Consider the following 18,162-nt stretch of genomic DNA (forward strand, 5'->3'; position numbering starts at 1 on the left):
CAGTGTCAGTGTCTGAGCAGGTAGCTGAGAATGCAAGATCAAGTGACAATGTCCCTTCATCTTCACTGCCACCTTTCTCTTCCTTCACTGAGTGGGCAGGTGCCAGTTCTTGGGTATCTGAAATGAAAAAAGGAACAAGAGTTGGATTGTGGTGAGGGGAGAGGTCAAAGTAAGATACCCAAGAATTGGAACCTGCTCAGATACCGACACTGCGTGTATTTTAGAGGCGAGTGTAGAACAGGGATCTCCACAGGTGTGCAGGAGCCAGAGCAGGGGAAAAGAGAACGCAGGTACCAGCTCGCATGAGGGCACAATCAGACAGCCGAGGAAACCTCCAGGATCTGACAGAGGCCTCGTGCATTTATGCAAATCGGGGTCCTATGACCTACATAAGAACCCACGGGTGGATCACTAGCTTGCCCAACTGTGTCACCAGCTTACCCACCCAGCCTCCTGCCAGGAGTTAAAATTCCTCCTTTTCTACATTACAACAGTGACTACACTCCAAAATGACTTCATTGACTGTAAAGCACTTTGAGACATCCGGTGGTCGTGAAAGGTGCTATATAAATTAAAGTCTTTCTTCTTTCTTTCTTAAATATCTGGAAACTGATTTTTAAATGGAGGTAACTAAAGGAAGGCGTAAATTTTAAATAGGTAGCAGAAGACAAAATAAAACAGTGGTTCTAAAGTTATTCAAATTGTAAAGCAGAATGCCATGCTTTTAGCAGTGTCGTGTTTTATTCCTGTCCCTTTTACTGGACCCTGCCCACACCCAGTATCTCCGAACAAAAGGGCAACAGTCCCGAAGCTTCTGTCAATGTTGCTGTGAAATTATCAGGTACACATGAGTGAACTAAGAAGTGGGAAAGTGCTACCCTTTCCATGGCAACAGCACTGAGTTCAGGAACTCCGCAAGTGAGAACGACAGGCACAAGCGTGTTTCATGCTGCTCCATGACGTTAGGTGTTGGTGCCGTATGACAGCACAGTGCCGAAAACTTCAGACATTCTGGAAGTGCAAAAAACATTAACATAAGGCTGAGAGCATTGAGTTTGATTCATGGTTGATGGGTGTTTTTGTGACTGGAAGGATGTTTCCAGTGGGGTTCTGCAGGGTTCAGTGCGAGGTCCCTTGCTTTTTTTGCTGTACATCATTGATCTAGACTTGAATGTAGTGGGTATGATTAAGAAGTTTGCGGATGATACAAAAATCGGCCGTGTGGTTGATAATGAAGAAGAAAGCTGCGGACTGCAGGAAGATATCAATCAACGAGTTAGGCAGGCAGAACAGTGGCAAATGGAATTTAATCCAGATAAGTGTGAGGTAATGCATTTGGGGAGGGCTAACAAGGCAAGGGGATACACATTAAATGGTAGGACATTGAGAAGTGTAGAGGAACAAAGGGACCTTGGAGTGCATGTCCGCAGATTCCTGAAGGTAGCAGGCCAGATGGATAAGGTGGTTAAGAAGGCATATGGAATGCTTGCCTTTATTGGCCGAGGCATAGAATATAAGAGCAGGTGGGTTATGCTTGAACTGTATAAAACTCTGGTTAGGCCACAACTGGAGTACTGCGTACAGTTCTGGTCACCGCATTACAGGAAGGACATGATTGCATTGGAGAGGGTACAGAGGAGATTTAGGAGGATGTTGCCTGGACTGGAGAACCTTAGCTATGAGGAAAGATTGGATAGGCTGGGTTTGTTTTCCTTGGAACATAGGAGGCTGAGGGGAGACCTCATTGAGGTGTATAAAATTATGAGGGGCCTAGATATAGTTGATAGAAAGGGCCTATTTCCCTTAGCAGAGGGGTCATAAATTTAAAGTCATTGGTAGAAGGTTTAGAGGGGATTTGAGGGGAAATTTCTTCATGCAAATGGTTGTGGGGGTCTGGAACTCACTGTCTGAAAGGGTGGTAGAGACCGAAACCCTCACCACATTTAAAAAGTACTTGGATGTGCATTTGAAGTGCCGTAACCTGCAGGGCTACGGACCTAAAGCTGGAAAGTGGGATTAGGCTGGATAGCCTCTTGTTGGCCAGTGCGGACACGATGGGCCGAAATGGCCTCCCTCCGTGCTGTAAACTTCTATGATTCTATGACTATTAGCTTCATCATGAGGAGCATTCTCACTTTGCACTTCCACCATTTGGACCCCGTTGAAACAACTTTTTTATATTTAATCTTCCCTTATTTTGCAAATATAAGTCTTTGTCCCTCACTTGACACATGTGTGGGTATTTTAATTTCTTATTATATGTCCATGTTATCAGCACTTTTAAAAATTCTACAAATGGCATAAGGAGGTAAATTTAGTTCACTTCTATGTAAATCTACTGCCTGCAACTTTACGTTCAGTCCCAGGCTGATAGTTTATACAAATCTGTTCGTGAGCACTCTTAAAAATTCATTTCAACATGCTCTATTTAGCAGGGCTGTGCTGTGTAATTGTACGTGTGCAATAAAGAGGGTAAAATCTGAAAATGTTGAAGAGCAGGTTGGTCAGCAAATGTAAAAGAAAAAGACAAGAAGTAAAGAAAAAGAGGTGGTGGGTGTAATGTATTTGCTTCATGGGCTCTTTGCTTATGAATTCATAGCAACACATTGCTATTAAGAACTAGGTAGCTTATTGACAAAGGTTTAACAATCACACTACACATTACCAGTTCATCCACGGGGCTAGCAACTGCATACCTCATCGTGGATGACTTGGACCCAACTGACTGGGGTTTTATTGAGTCTTGTGAACATCACGTGACTGGCTAAGCCATTCTCAATGTAACAGCCCTACAACTATTTTGTAGACAACATTAATCAAGTGCCCCTTGGTTAAAGGGGGAGGCACACTCCAAACACTTTCAAACAAATGCCCCCTTGGTTTTTTTTTGTTTAATTTGAGGGCACCAGAAACACAAATTATAAAAGTGCCCCCTGATTAAAAGGGGGGATGGGGGCACTAAAACCGACAACTTAAACAAATTAAACTTTAGGCATTAAATCAAATTAAAATTTGGTTGCCGGGGGTGATGATGCACTCCAGTCCCTCCGGCGCCCACCTCTCGCGGAAGACTGTGAGCGTACCGGGGGACACCGTGTGCTCCATCTCCAGGGACACCCTGGCTCGATGTAACCGCGGAAGAGAGGCAGGCAGTCGGGCTGAACGACCCCCTCCACCGCCCGCTGCCTGGACCGGCTGATGGCCCCCTTGGCCGTGCCCAGGAGCAGTCCTACGAGGAGGCCCTCGGACCTACCCGCTCCCCTCCGCACAGGGTGCCCAAAGATCAGGAGCGTGGCACTGAAGTGCAACCAGAATTTGAGGAGCAGCCCCTTCAAATATTGGAAGAGGGACTGCAATCTTGCACACTCAATAAAAATGTGGAACACGGACTCCTCTAGACCGCAGAAATTACAGGCGGCCTGGGAGCCCGTGAACCGACTTAAAAACTTATTGCGCGGGACTGCTCCATGCAACACCCTCCAGGTCAAGTCCCCAATAAATAGTGGGAGGACTCCTGCATAGAGAGCACTCCATTGGGGACCTGTAAAAGCTCTACAAACCTGTGAGCATATTCACAGGTGAGCAAATACATTACAGGGGGAGAGAACAAAAGATACATAGTCACCGGTTTGAATGGCTTGCAAAATACTTAGTCAAAAGCTGTTAGCTGATATAAATGATAGCTGATATAATAATCTCAGTGAGGCAATTGAAAGAGAGTAAAACAAAGGGATGTGCAAATAAGATAGTGAAAAGACATGCGCTCACACAAATTAAAAGGTACAAAATTGAAGAGGATACAAATCTACAAATGCAGGTCTAAAATGAACCCAGAAAGAAAAAAAAAACAGGCCAATACCGTGCACTCTGTTCCCCCCTCTCCCCACCCTCCCTCCCTTCCCTTCCCTGCCCTGCCAGCAGTCTGTTCTGACATCAGGTCAACATCCAAAATATCAACACACCTCCCCTCCCTCAAACACCAACAGATTGGTGTGAGTCATATATATTTTGAAAGCATTTGGTTTAATATTTTGTGTTTTCAACATGGCTGCATACTAATATAATATTTTAAAAGCCCCCAATTCAAGTAATTTGCTTCCATCACCACCTTGTGCTGCAGAGAAAGCCTGTGATTACATGTTGGGGATGAGTTTGAGTGTAGTTTTCTCCATTTGGACACAACCCAAGCAGCTGCTCTCACAAAGCAGTGGTCATCTCTGCCAATTTGAATTTGTCTTTTGGTAAGTGTTGAGGATGTGCTGCTTTTACTCTTGTTTTCCATGAACACTGAACGACTTACCGTCAACATATCAGCAACCTATGACTTTCTGGGAGTTCATTTAGAAGACCAAGAATATAAAATCCTCCAAAATAAAGATAATGGGCCAAAAATTGCGGCCGGCGACGTATCTCCGGAGTACACTGCCGAGCTGCGAAAAAACCACGCTCCGAACTGGTGGCAGCCCTCGTGCGTAAACTCGTGCCCTGACACTGCATAAAGGAGAGCAGTGTGATGGCCCACGGATCCCAGGGACGCAGCCTGTGCAGAAAACAGAATTAGATTTTACAAATTTCAGCAGGGAATCCCGTAATCAGATTCAATTACAATTCACAGGATTGGAATTTAATTCCTAATCAGCTTCATTCCACCAACTTCACTAAAAATGTAATTTTGATGATAATTTTATCGACATAATTAAAACTCTAATGTTTGCAGAAACAAAAACTCATTTGATATAGTTAAACTGCATGATTTCCGAGATGAAAATGTTTAAAACCTTCCTGAGGTATCCTGCGCCTGTTTGCATTAGCCCAAGGTCCAACAAAAAACCCGCGACCTAAAGAATAACCGGTGGGTGGAGAAAACACAGGAGATCCAGCAGCTGGCCGACAGCCATGACGTGTGAGGATTCTTCACCGCAGTTATGTCCACCTATTGCCCAAGCATCCAAGGCCCCACCCCACTGCTGGCCAAAAACAGAGAGACACTCATTAAGGACACCGAGGCAGTCAGGGCCCACTAGAAGAAGCACTTCAGTGATCTCCTTAATCGAGACTCTATCTTTGACACGAGTGTCCTCGACTCCATCCCGCAGCATGCTACCTGTCGCCATCTCAGCAAAACCCCAGCCCTGCACGAGGTAGGAAAGGCCATCCATCAGCCCACGAGCAAACAAGGCATCAGGAGCAGATGGAATCCCCGCTGAGGTACTAAAGTATGGCAGAGAGGCACTATTGGCATGAATGCATGACCTCATCTCTCTTATCTGGAAGGAGGAGAGCATGCCGGGAGATCTCAGAGATGCCATAATCGTGACCATCCTTAAAAAAGGGAACAAGTCCGGCTGCGGTAACTACAGAGGAAATTCCCTGCTATCGGCCACGGGGAAAGTCATCGCTAGCACCCTCCTCAACCGTCTTCTCCCTGTGGCTGAAGAGCTCCTCCCAGAGTCACAATGCGGATTCCGTCCACTTAGGGGTACAACAGAAATGATCTTCACCGCGCGACCGCTACAAGAGAAATGCAGGGAACAGCACCAACCCTTTTACATGGCCGCCTTTGACCTCACAAAGGCTTTTGACACTGTCGACCCTGAGGGATTATGGAGCGTTCTCCTCTGTTTCAGCTGCCCCCAAAAGTTTGTCACCATCCTCCGCCTGCTCCATGACGACATGCAAGCCGTGTTCCTGGCCAACGGATCCACCACAGACCCAATCCACGTCCGGACCCGGGGTCAAGCAGGGCTGCATCATCGTGCCAACACTCTTCTTGATCTTCTTCGCTGCAATGTTCCATCTCGCATTCAACAAGCTCCCCGCTGGAGTGGAACAAAACTATAGAACCAATGGGAACCTATTCAACCTTTGTCACCTCCAGGCTAGATCCAAGGTCATTCTTTCCTCTATCATCGAACTGCAGTACGCGGACGATGCTTGTGGCTGCGCACATTCAGAGGCTGAACTCCAAGCCGTCGTCAGCATCTTCACCGAGGCGTACAAAAGTAAGGGCCTTACACTAAACATCCGTAAGACAAAGGTCATCCACCAACCTGACCCTGCCACACAGCACTGCCCCCCCGGGTCATCAAAATCCACAGCGCGATCTTGGACAATGTGGACTCTTTTCCACACCTCGGGAGCCTACTATCAGCAAGGGCAGACATCGATGACTAGGTCCAACACCGCCTCCAGTGCGCCAGTGCAGCCTTCGGTTGCCTGAGGAAAAGAGTGTTCAAAGACCAGGACCTCAAATCTGGCACCAAGCTCATGGTCTACGGGGCAATAGTGATACCCGCCCTCCTGTGTGGCTCAGAGACGTGGACCATTTACAGCAGACACCACAAATCGCTGCAGAAATACCACCAACGATGTCTCCGCAAGATCCTGCAAGTCCACTGGGAAGATAGACGCACCAATCAGGCTAACATACTCAGCATCAAAGCACTGACCACATGGTGAGAAAGCAGGAATGGGGTACTGAAGATACATGTTCAGCCATGAACCCATTGAATGGCGGTGCAGGCTCGAAGGGCCGAATGGCCTACTCCTGCACCTATTTTCTATGTTTCTATGCGACCAGCTCCGTTGGGCGGGCCACATCGTCTGCATGCCTGACACGAGCCTCCCAAAGCAAGCGTTCTATTTGGAATTCCTACACGGCAAGCGAGCCCCAGGTGGGCAGAGGAAACGTTTCAAGGACACCCTCAAGCCTTCCTTGATAAAGCGCAACATTCCCACTGACACCTGGGAGTCCCTGGCCCAAGACCGCCCTAAGTGGAGGAAGAGCATCCGGGATGACGCTGAACACCTCGAGTCTCGTCACCGAGAGCATGCAGAAAACAAGCGCAGGCAGCGGAAGGAGCGTGCGGCAAACCAGACTCCCCTCACACCCTTTCCTTCAACAACTGTCTGTCCTACCTGTGACAGAGACTGTAACTGCCGTATTGGACTGTACAGTCACCTGAGAACTCACTTTTGGAGTGGAAGCAAGTCTTCCTCGATTTCGAGGGACTGCCTATGATGATGATGAGCCCAAAGCACTTGCGGAAATCCCGAACTTGCATTGGCTTTCAACAGTGGTATGACGGTGTATCTGATAGTAATCTGCCATACTCACTGCAAAATCCGGGCCTTTGTATTTTTTACATTTCTATGATCCTCTGGTGTTGCTCCAAAATGCTATTGTGTTGAGCAGTATGGTTATCTCTTTGGGTGCAAGGTTAATTGCACCAAGGTAGAAGCCTCAGATCTAGAAGCAGTCATTTGTGGTCACTTCGGGATGGGTAACTGCTGGCTTTAAATATCATGCCGTGGAATATCATTGCTAACCTGTTATTCTCCAACTGTTCATCAAAACCTGACTAAATGATCTGCTCTCGATTTCTGTTGAGGCTGGAGCTAGTGTTTTGAAAATGAATGGGGGCAGTGGGTGAAATTAGTCTTCGTGGCAGCACAAAACATGTGATAACGAGTCGATAGCTTGTTTTACACCCAGCCCGATGGCCCATCATGCCTATACCGGCTCTTTGGAAAATCTACCAATTAGTTCCAGTTCCCTGCTCTTTCCCCATAGCCCTGCAAATGTTTCCTCTTTAAGTGTATATTCAATTTCCTTTTGAAAGTTACTATTGAATCTGCTTCCACCACTATTTCACTTTACACATTCCACAACTCACTGTGTAAAAGAAATTCTCCTCATTTCCCTTCTGGCTTTTTTGCCAATTATTTTAAATCTAAGTCCTCTGGTTCCTACCAGTAGAAACAATGTCTCCCTAACTACTCCATCAAAATCCCTCATCATTTTGAACGCCTCTATTAACTCTCTCCTTAACCTTCTTTGCTCTGAGGAAAACAATCCCAGCTTCTCTAGTCTCTCCACATAACTGAATTCCCTCATCACTGGTACCATTCTGGTAAATCTCCTCTAAAGTTTGGTGCCCAGAATTATACTCAACGCTCTAACTGAGGTCAAACCAGTGAGTTATAAATGTTTACCATAACTTCCTAGCTTTTGTCCTCTGTGTTTCTATTTATAAAGCCAAGGATTCCATATGTTTTTTTAGCAGCTTTATCAACTTTTCCTGCCACCTTCAAAGATTTGTGTATTTACTTCTTTGTCCTGGATTTGAGAGCGATTACCAAGACTATGACTTATGTAATAACCTACACCAAGAGCTTGTCCTCCACAAGAGTCATGAGGCTGAGCTCTTTATAACCCTGTCACTGTTATGCATGGTGTAGCACCACAAAAGTTACTAGTGCTCTGGCCAAATTCATGTTCACGTCAGGAATGCAAGCTTCTGAAGTTCAACCTCAGCCTTCTGCATCAATCCCGATGTCTGCACGGAATACTAATGCTTTGCACACCAATTCATGTGAAGCAGCACTTCATCTGAGCCCGTGGAGCTTTCCCTTAAACAGCATCATCTCCTGGACTTCTGCTTCTTGTATGTAAATGTTGGGTTATCTTATTTGTTGAATCAGAATCATTGAAGTGTACAACAGTCAATGGGAATACGCATTGACAGTCCAATACAAACTCCTCCAGTTTGTCTATGCTCTCACTAATTTGGTGAGACATTTGTTTATGTGATAGCTGTTTCAAGTTGCACCCTGATGTTCAGCGACCTAATAATGCAAGGAATTCACACATATTGAAACCATAGATCCATGGTAAAAGAGTTTGCTATTATCATTGGGAATGGTTTGAAAATGATATTGCTTTCTCCAATTCCCAATTCTATCATCTTCACTTTGTGATTCGAATTATACTGTATAAATCTATATCCGTGCCAGCACCGAACTGCTTGAATAAACCGAATTAAATTAATTGCAGCACAGAAAAATGCAGTGATTAGTTATTATCTTGGATTACCAGCAGGTACAGGAAATGATTGTTCCTGTACCAGCCAGTTCTGTAAGTGTTCAGTTTCATGCACAGTGATGCTGAAACAAGCACCAATATTACAGTAATAGAGCTTTAGTAGTCTAATAGTAACACTAAACAACAAAAAAGACATTGTGAAAAAGGTTTGAATTGAAAATTAAAATTTTAAAACAAAGTACAGGTATTTCAATTCTGATCTCTCTGTCGTCCTCCAGCCATTTTTTGTGTCCTATGAAAACATAACATTAATTCTCCATTTTCTTCTTATACAAACTTAATTATACTTTTAAAGAAGTGAATTGGCACATGCACCACCTTGTAGGAAATATATTTCGTAATTTTGTTGAATTAATTATCATTTTGTTGTTGCCATCTTTAAGTGGATTGCTAGCTATTTCCTTAGCTGTAGTATTAAGGGATCGAAATTGCCCTAGGCCCCGTTTGGGGACGGTATCCGAGTTGGGGCGGGATTTCCTGCGCCTGGTGCGAAATTCGGGTTACCGCCCCTCACAGGAAGTGGAGCGGTGTCTGGGAAGCTACGCGGGCGGGATCGACAGCTCTACACGGCATGTCCGTGTAGCGCCGGCGTGTTTCAACACCCCTCCCCTTCCGTTAAAGGGGAGTGACGCTGCGAACTCTGCAGCCCCCTTTGATGGCCTCCAGTGAGCTACCAGGGCTGCGTGGTGCTATGGCCGCAGCCCAGCACTGAATCGGAGTATCGGACTACACGATCGCGGCCCGGATCCCGCGACATCGATGTGTGCGGCGCAACGTAGCTCACCTTTAACGTCCGCCCCGAGAGTGGATGTCGGCCCGGTTCGCGATCCGCGAGGCTGGCACTGACGTCGCATGCGGCAGCCTTGCGGGGCGCTGGCCAATGTCCGCTGCGTGGTGGAAAGGGGTCGCCACGGGGCGCAAAGGGATTGCCCCGCACGGCGATGACATCATCACCGGTGGCAGGGCGACCTCGGGCACTACTAGCGGGACGCGCGCCCCCGCTAACTCCCGCACAATTTTGCGGGAGCCGGTAGCGCCCCCATCCTGGGTGAAAATAGGCTCGCGCCCTGTTAGCGCCCCCCGGAGGCACTAACAGGAGGCACACAACAGGGGAATTTCGTCCCCTAAATGGTTTAACAGATTGGTCATTCAGAGAAGTAAGTTTGCAATGTAACATTGCTCCCCATACAAAAACAGCACACAGTCACCACCATGATACTGACTTGCTATTTCAACATCAGAAATATATAGCCTCCACATTTTGAATGCCCGTTGGAAATCTTCCCCATTTCTTCCCTTTTGGCTTCCACCAAGCATTGTCGAGGTACAAGCAAGTTCCGACATTTTTTTTTTAACACCATCCAGAAAATCGATGCCTGACCTCACCACATTTTGCCACATCAATGGCCACATGGGAGAGGTGCACCAAGCATGCCAAGGGTTCGTGATTTTGTAACACCCAAATGAAGAATTTCAAAATAATTGACATTGAAAGGGAGAGGATGAAATTCAACGTGGGGGCAAAGCCAGCGCCCGGGCGCTTTGCGTCCCAGCCGAAGTTGGAATTCACCCCTGTTATATTTTGGTATATGCCTGTTACAGAATCCAATGTTGGCAGTACTGTCACGTGTTGATTACAGAACAGTATATTGTGACATAAGCTAGTACTGACTCCCAGTCAGTCGTTAAGGTTAGAATCAACCTCTATTGCTTTCCCCTCACAATTCCTTTTGCCAGTGATTCACAATACCAGCTTGATCTTGTCATCGTAACAGTTAAGTTAACAGCCTTTTGGAGTGATTTCCAACATCAATCTTCCACAGGATTTTACAATAACCCCTCATGAGGGATCACAATTTTCTTCACATTAACAACTTGATCAATTTTTGCTAACCCTTCTTTTGTGAAAACTGTGTTATTCCGTACGTTACTGCTAATGAAGAAAGATCCTGCTCCCAAACATTGAGCCTGCATCTAGAGCAGGGCTTTCCAGCCTTTGTTTTTATTGGTCAAACATGTTCGAAGAAGAAAAAAGAGTTCTCCCCGGTGTCTTGGCCAATATTTATCCCTCCACCAACATCAGTAAGTGGCCATTATCACATTCCTGTTTGTGGGAGCTTACTGGGCACAAATTGACAACTGCATTTCTACATTACAACAGTGATTTCACTTCAAAAGTACTTCATTGGCTGCAAAGCGCATTCGGACATCCTGAGGTCATGAAAGGCGCTGTATAAATGCAAGGTTTTTTTTTTAACCATGGACTGTCGAGGGCCACCTATAAAGTTTAACTTCACACTCCTATTGCTTTGCATGCATCTCATGTTGCTGGTACTAATCGTGGTATTTTGATTTTGGGTTTGTCCACCAATGAGGATGGAAACAGCCCCCAGGCCTGGTTTGGATGCTGCTAGCCAAGAGTCACTTCTTGTAATGGGAGTGAAAACATCTGGGTGATAATTTCAACTGGTTAGTAACCTGGTGGAGCGAACCGCCTGCTCCTGGTTGATGTTCCCTTTCATTTTTTTGGGTGCGCGGCAAATTCAAAATACCATGCATGCGGGTTTTTTCCCGTTTAAAAGCCGGTGAGCTGCAGAGAGCGGTGAGGCCATGTAGCTTAAAGGAAACATTGCTCATTGTAGAACCCGCCTGATTTACATTCCATTGATTTCGGGCGGTTTCTACAACGGGCGGACAATTTGCCCTGCCAGGTTATCGCCCAGGCGGCAGTTGTATTTACCTCCCTGGAGCATGTTCGTTCAACCTTTTGAAGACAACAAAACCAAAAGGCTAGAAAGGTTTTTGTCATGTATGTACTTTTGGGATCACTAGCCACTCGATGCCGTCACTGTTGGGAGGCCATTGGGCTGCACGTACTGGTGTGCAGCCCAAGTATAAAAGGCCAGTCATTTTGTATATTAGTCACTTTGGGCCTTAATAAAGCAGAGCCAAGGTCATATCTCTTGGAGTTAAACAGTACTCAGTCCAACAGTTAGTGCATACACAACAGTTTTATTTTTTAATTCCTTTCTTAGAATATTGTCAACATAAAAATTCCTGAGGGTCCATGTAGTTTCCACCAGTCTGCTTTCTTGTCTGACATTTAAAATTTAGGAATATCAAAAATGCATATTTATATGACAAACTACTAACTAGCAAATCAAAACAGAATAAGTTAAACTAGTACAATAAAAACATTCAGTCCGATTCTGACTTTAAAGAGGAAAAGATCAAACTCTGGAAACTATCCATGTGCTTTCCATCTATTTTAAGGAAATGTTAAAGATATTATCATTACAGGCAGTCCCGTTACAGGCAGTCCCGTTACAGGCGTTACAGTTACAGGCAGTCCCGTTACAGGCGGTACAGTTACAGGCAGTCCCGTTACAGGCAGTCCCGTTACAGGCGGTACCGTTACAGGCAGTCCCGTTACAGGCGGTACAGTTACAGGCAGTCCCGTTACAGGCGGTACAGTTACAGGCAGTCCCGTTACAGGCGGTACAGTTACAGGCAGTCCCGTTACAGGCGGTACAGTTACAGGCAGTCCCGTTACAGGCGGTACAGTTACAGGCAGTCCCGTTACAGGCAGTCCCGTTACAGGCGGTACAGTTACAGGCAGTCCCGTTACAGGCAGTACTCCTCAGTGCCAATGTTGCGAGATATCACTTTGTGGCAGCAAAACAAAAATCAGCTAATCACAACACACCTGCAATAATTAATTTTCTTGCTTCTAAAGCAGGTAATAAGTCATTTGACCCCTACAAAGTTTGAAGAATGTGGTTTAAAAATGCACCAAAGGCAGCAGAATAAAGACAGTTTCAGGCTTGAGGCTATGCAAGTTCTGCCAAGTGCTACCATGCAACGATGCAAGCATAACTTTGGCGTGAGAGGCCAATCTCCCCTTCTTCCTCCAACGATAAAGAACTTGATTTTGAATCTGGGTGAGATCGGTGTGTTGAGGGGCGGTAGGGGACGGGGCAGGGCGAGAAACCAGCTCACCCGCTGAGTCCCGGGGCGATTTTAGCTCCGCGACGGGAATCCGCAACAAGCCTGGGGCAGGGGTGGCCCAAGGTTTCCTTTTGAGGCCTGGCGGGGCACTTCTGCTTCTCCTCACCCACAATGAAACTTTAAAAAAAAATGAATACTTACCTGACTTGGGCCTCTTCCAGCTCTGGCAGCTGTTCCCGGCTGGTTTGGCCTGACTGGGGAGCCACCACTGCTTCCCCACACAGGCCTCAGGTTAAAAACGTCAGATTGGGCCCCGATTACATCCTCGGAGCCTGATCTGCATATTTAAAAAGGACCCCATCAGCTGGGGACGGATACCCTTCCTGCCTGCAGTAGACTTCCAGATCTGAAGATATTTATGTCTTTGATTGAAAAGGAAGCAGTTTTATCCTGTATCAAGCTGTAATGCTTTATGACTTATACCAGTCGAAAAGGGGTTAAATATCTCGGCTCAAACAGACCTTTCAAACACACAGGAGCTCAAAACCCTTCCACACTGGAGTAGATTTTCAAGATGCTGCTGAGGAGTGAAACTGTTGCAGATTGATCACCCATTCCACTTCCATCTCCTTCAACGTGATCTGTTTGGCAACACCTGTAGTATTCACAGCTCTCTTGTGAATCTCAACTCTTCGGCCCTGATTTTAACCTAAGCCGCCTGGCGGAGACCATCCGATAGTTTTACACTCTGCCTGATTTTACTCTTCAAAGTCACTGGCGGTTAAAATTGGGCCGGTTGTAAAAAAGGCGTTGAACCCAAACCCAAACCCGCCCATTCCCAGCTGGGCGGGATAGATTAAATTCAACACATTTGTCTTCATGATCGTCACTAATAGGTTCAATCTGAAGTCAAATACTCATCTTTTGATGTGCCGTTGCAGCCACAGATTATTGCACAAGCTCTCAGCAACTTAAATTACCCTACAGTTTTTGCTCTTTGCGAGTGGCTGTACTTCTATGTTTGGGTGATAGAAATGATCAGAGCAATGCATTTTGTGAACGACCAATCCTTCAGGAATTTCTTTGAATCTTTCATTTCTTTTTACTCATATCAGTTTTTTCTCTGAGGTTCCCGAGTGTCCATATAATGTTCTTTATAGCTGGCATTAAAAAGGCAAAAATATCATATAATATGTATTTCCCCAAATAGTTCTCAAATTTTCCACAATTTTGAATACGGCTCAAGTGTTCTTACGTTTTTAATAAGTACTGACAATGAAACAGCATCTATTCCATCATCTCCTCAGTATAGCTCCAATGAGTTCACTGCTCCATTTCTTTCAGTTTATTCTAAGCTATCTGCATTGTTTGTTCCGATGTTCTCTGTATTTAATACATTCTTTCCTTGATTTTGACTGTGTCTTCTCCCCAAGTGTCTCCCCAACTACTACTGGAATTCAATAACATCTTTCTTCTGAGTAGCTTAAGTCTCCCTTTAACTCGAGGCTAAGTTATATAATAATGGAACTGTTTTTTAAAAATTAAAATTAAGGGACAAGTCAAATGGGTTTACTTGAAGATAGGAGCTTAGCCACTGATCCTGATTACTATAAATAAGATTGGAAGATACAGTGAAAACCTACATATGTTTCTGTGCATTAATGGCCTACCAATGTGATCAACCATAAAAACATTCTTTTCTTACCCTCCCCTGCTCTGATTGAACTTCACGTGCAGTTCTAGCATCCATTCCAAAGGTTACAGAGCATGGAAGACATTCACAGATTTATACTGCGTCTTTCTTCCTCATCTGATTTTGATGAAGGTGCAGCTCACTCCCCTCTTTGACCAGTGCGCTGCCTCAGAGCAACCATTCCACTTGATTGGGTATTTCTAGTTTTCCTTTCCTTCATCGCCATGGCTATTGTCACACCATCAAACCTTCTTGTCTTGTCATCAGGGACCTGTGAAGCAAATTAAATAAATTGTTCAGATTCCACCCCACTATAAGTCACAAATTCAGTATTTTGAAGATTTTGTTTTTTCTTCAATCCTAAAATTAACATTACCATATATTCCAATACTAAAATTAAATCTCTGCACATTGTGACTTCAGAAGGGTAAAGATTATTATTGCTGATGTTGTATGAACACTTAACAAACTTGTACTAAGATTCTCTCTCTACTGTTTTAAGAAAGGTCTTGACAAGTATTGTTTAAATGCAAGTTGAGGCCTCTGTTGAAATGACAGAACAATTTGGTGGGAGTGCATTAAGCATTCATGTGATGCAGTGATTTTTAGATTATAAATGTGTTTTGCCTATATGAAAAGATTATGGTTGTTACAGCAACCCAGGTAATGAAATAATAAGCTATAGATAGTACTAGTTGCATCTATTTTGTTTTCATGTAAAATAAAGTTGTCCTATTAAGTTACATTCTTAAAGAAACATTGATCTTAGTATTTTCCAAGTCATGATTAAAAGTCTGAATCAGTGTTGCACATCCAATGGATTACATTTTTAAGTATAATCACTCTTCAAAGACAAACATGGCAGCCAGTTTGTGTAGAGCAAGTTCCCAGGAACAGGACATGAGAAATATTTCTGATGCTCTTGTTTGAGGGCACTGGGAGAACTCCCAACTTTTCATTTAGTAGGATGGGGTCTTTTATGTCCATTTGAATAGGCAACTGGGGGTTTGGTGCAGCATTTCATCCAAAAGTCCTTTGACAATGCAACACTCCATCAACACTGCACTGGAGTATCAGCTTAGATTATGTGGTCAGGTCCTGACTTGAGGCAAGAGTGCTGCCAATCTAAGACTGCTGATGCATAGATGTTAGAGAGAGAGAATATCCACAGCAGTTGGTCTTCAATAGACATGAATTTCTAGTGCGTAGTGCTGATCCCTGTTCCCCTTGTTGAACAGGACTGCCTGAGCACACATACTGTGATAGTACTCTGTGCAGTCTCAACTTTCTCTTGGCAGCTGTAAGGATGTAAGGCTGGGTAGACCGAGTGGAATTCAAATATGGTACTTATTTATCGCTCTCAGAAGGATGTAAGGCTGAGTAGACTATTGGGATTCAAATGTACAACCTGCTAATCTGAGTCTGGCACTCAACTGACTGAGCTACAAGCAGTTGCAGATATTAAGGACCTCTGTATTTTTTAGACAACTTGTTTAGATGTAAATGTACAATTTATCGCTGTACTGTGAAAATGTGGAACACCACCATTTTATGCAGTTTTCTGTATGTCTTAATATCCCGTGTCAGGTATGGCTCAGTGGGCAGCACACTCACCTCTGAGTCAGGAGGTTGTGGGTTCAAGTCCCACCCCATATCAATCTAGGCTGACACTCCAGTGCAGTGCTCAGGGAGTGCTGCACTGATGCAGGTGCCATCTTTTGGATGAGACATTAAACCGGGGCCCCGTCTGCTCTCTCAGGTGGACGTAAAAGATTCCATGGCACTATTTCGAAGAAGAGCAGGGGAGTTATCCCCAATGTCCTGGCCAATATTTGTCTCTCAATCAACATAACAAAAACAGTTGATCTGGTCATTATCACATTGCTGTTTGTGGGAGTTGCTGTACACAAATTGGCTGCCGTGTTTCCCACATTACGACAGTGACTGCACTTCAAAAATACTTAATTGCCTGTAAAGTGCTTTGAGACCTCCAGTGGTCATGAAAGGCGCTATATAAATCCAAGCCTTTCTTTCATGCATGGTTGTGCAACATGTCAAATTATTCTCCAATGACTCATTTGTCACAGCTTCAAATCGAACAGATTGTTTGATGATTTAGAAACATCATTTGTTTTTCATTGATTATAAAAAAGCTAGCATATTTGCAGGACCTATAAAAGATTCATTGTTGACTTACTATGGTTAATAGTTACAGTATTACTAGACGACAAATACTGATTTTAGGTAGCACATTTTTGTGATCAACCTGCTGTGATAGAATTTTATCTGGATCTTGTCTTATTAATACAATAAATGTCATAGAAACATAGAAACATAGAAAATAGGTGCAGCAGTAGACCATTCGGCCCCTCGAGCCTGCACCACTATTCAATATGACCATGGCTGATCATGCAACTTCAGTACCCCATTCCTGCTTTCTCTCCATACCCCTTGATCCCTTTAGCTGTAAGGGCCACATCTAACTCCCTTTTGAATATATCTAACGAACTGGCCTCAACAACTTCCTGTGGTAGAGAATTCCACAGGTTCACAATTCTCTGTGTGAAGAAGCTTCTTCTCTTCTTGGTCCTAAATAGCTTACCCCTTATCCTTAGACTGTGACCCCTGGTTCTGGACTTCCCCAACATCAGGAACATTCTTCCTGCATCTAACCTGTCCAATCCCGTCAGAATTTTATATGTTTCTATGAGATCCCCTCTCATTCTTCTAAATTCCAGTGAATATAAGCCTCGTCAATCCAGTCTTTCTTCATTTGTCAGTCCTGCCATCCCGGGAATCAGTCTGGTGAACCTTCGCTGCACTCCCTCAATAGCAAGAATGTCCTTCCTCAGATTAGGAGACCAAAACTGTACACAATATTCAAGGTGTGGGCCTCACCAAGGCCCTGTACAACTGCAGTAAGACCTCCCTGCTCCTATACTCAAATCCTCTCGCTATGAAGGCCAACATACCATTTGCCGCCTTCACCACCTGCTGTACCTGCATGCTGACTTTCAATGACTGATGTACCATGACACCCAGGTCTCATTGCACCTCCCCTTTTCCTAATTGGTCATCATAGGTGGTCCCTCAAATGAGGATGACTTGCTTCCACATGGGTTCACAGATGTTTCAATGAAGGACCCGATATTCCAGTCCTGAACTCAAACTGAAGGGTGGAAGATGCCTGTGCGTGGAATTTTTTTAATGTGTGGAGACAGTTGCACATCAGCCACCACACGGGCTTGACAGAGCTAGGTCTTGGTCCAATGGCAAGGGTTAACCAGGACGACTGGAGACCTGCTCTGCTGCGCGGACCTAGTGATGGTATAGAAGCAATGAACACTGCAAGCCGAACATCAGTTAATACAGTATCAATTATTTTTGCTTTGTATTCAGATAAAATCATCTTGTCTACACTTTGTCATAAATGGTCACATACTGGCAAAGCAGTCTTTTAAAACTTTTCTTTAAATTTGCTCAAAGGATATTTTCCTACTTTGATGCCTACTGTTTTGCACTTATTGCCATATTCTTTTAATCTTGTTCTTCCAGGGAGCACAGATGATCTTCAGTGCAGCTAAAGACTTGGGCCAATTATCAAAACTGAAGGTATCAATATAACTATACTTGGCAT

General features: G+C 44.6%; 1 protein-coding gene across 2 annotated transcripts in view; it reads left to right on the forward strand.

The window, feature by feature from the left end:
• Positions 1-18,162, forward strand: part of LOC139227523 (protein unc-13 homolog C-like) — an 801,204-nt gene that overhangs the window by 722,791 nt on the left and 60,251 nt on the right. For both annotated transcript variants that reach the window (XM_070858323.1, XM_070858322.1), the window contains one exon: positions 18,081-18,137. In XM_070858323.1, coding sequence (XP_070714424.1) covers positions 18,081-18,137 — 57 coding nt within the window. The remainder of the gene's footprint in view (positions 1-18,080; positions 18,138-18,162) is intronic.

Source organism: Pristiophorus japonicus, chromosome 17 (genome assembly GCF_044704955.1).
Source record: "Pristiophorus japonicus isolate sPriJap1 chromosome 17, sPriJap1.hap1, whole genome shotgun sequence".
NCBI classification, from domain to species: Eukaryota; Metazoa; Chordata; class Chondrichthyes; family Pristiophoridae; genus Pristiophorus; species Pristiophorus japonicus.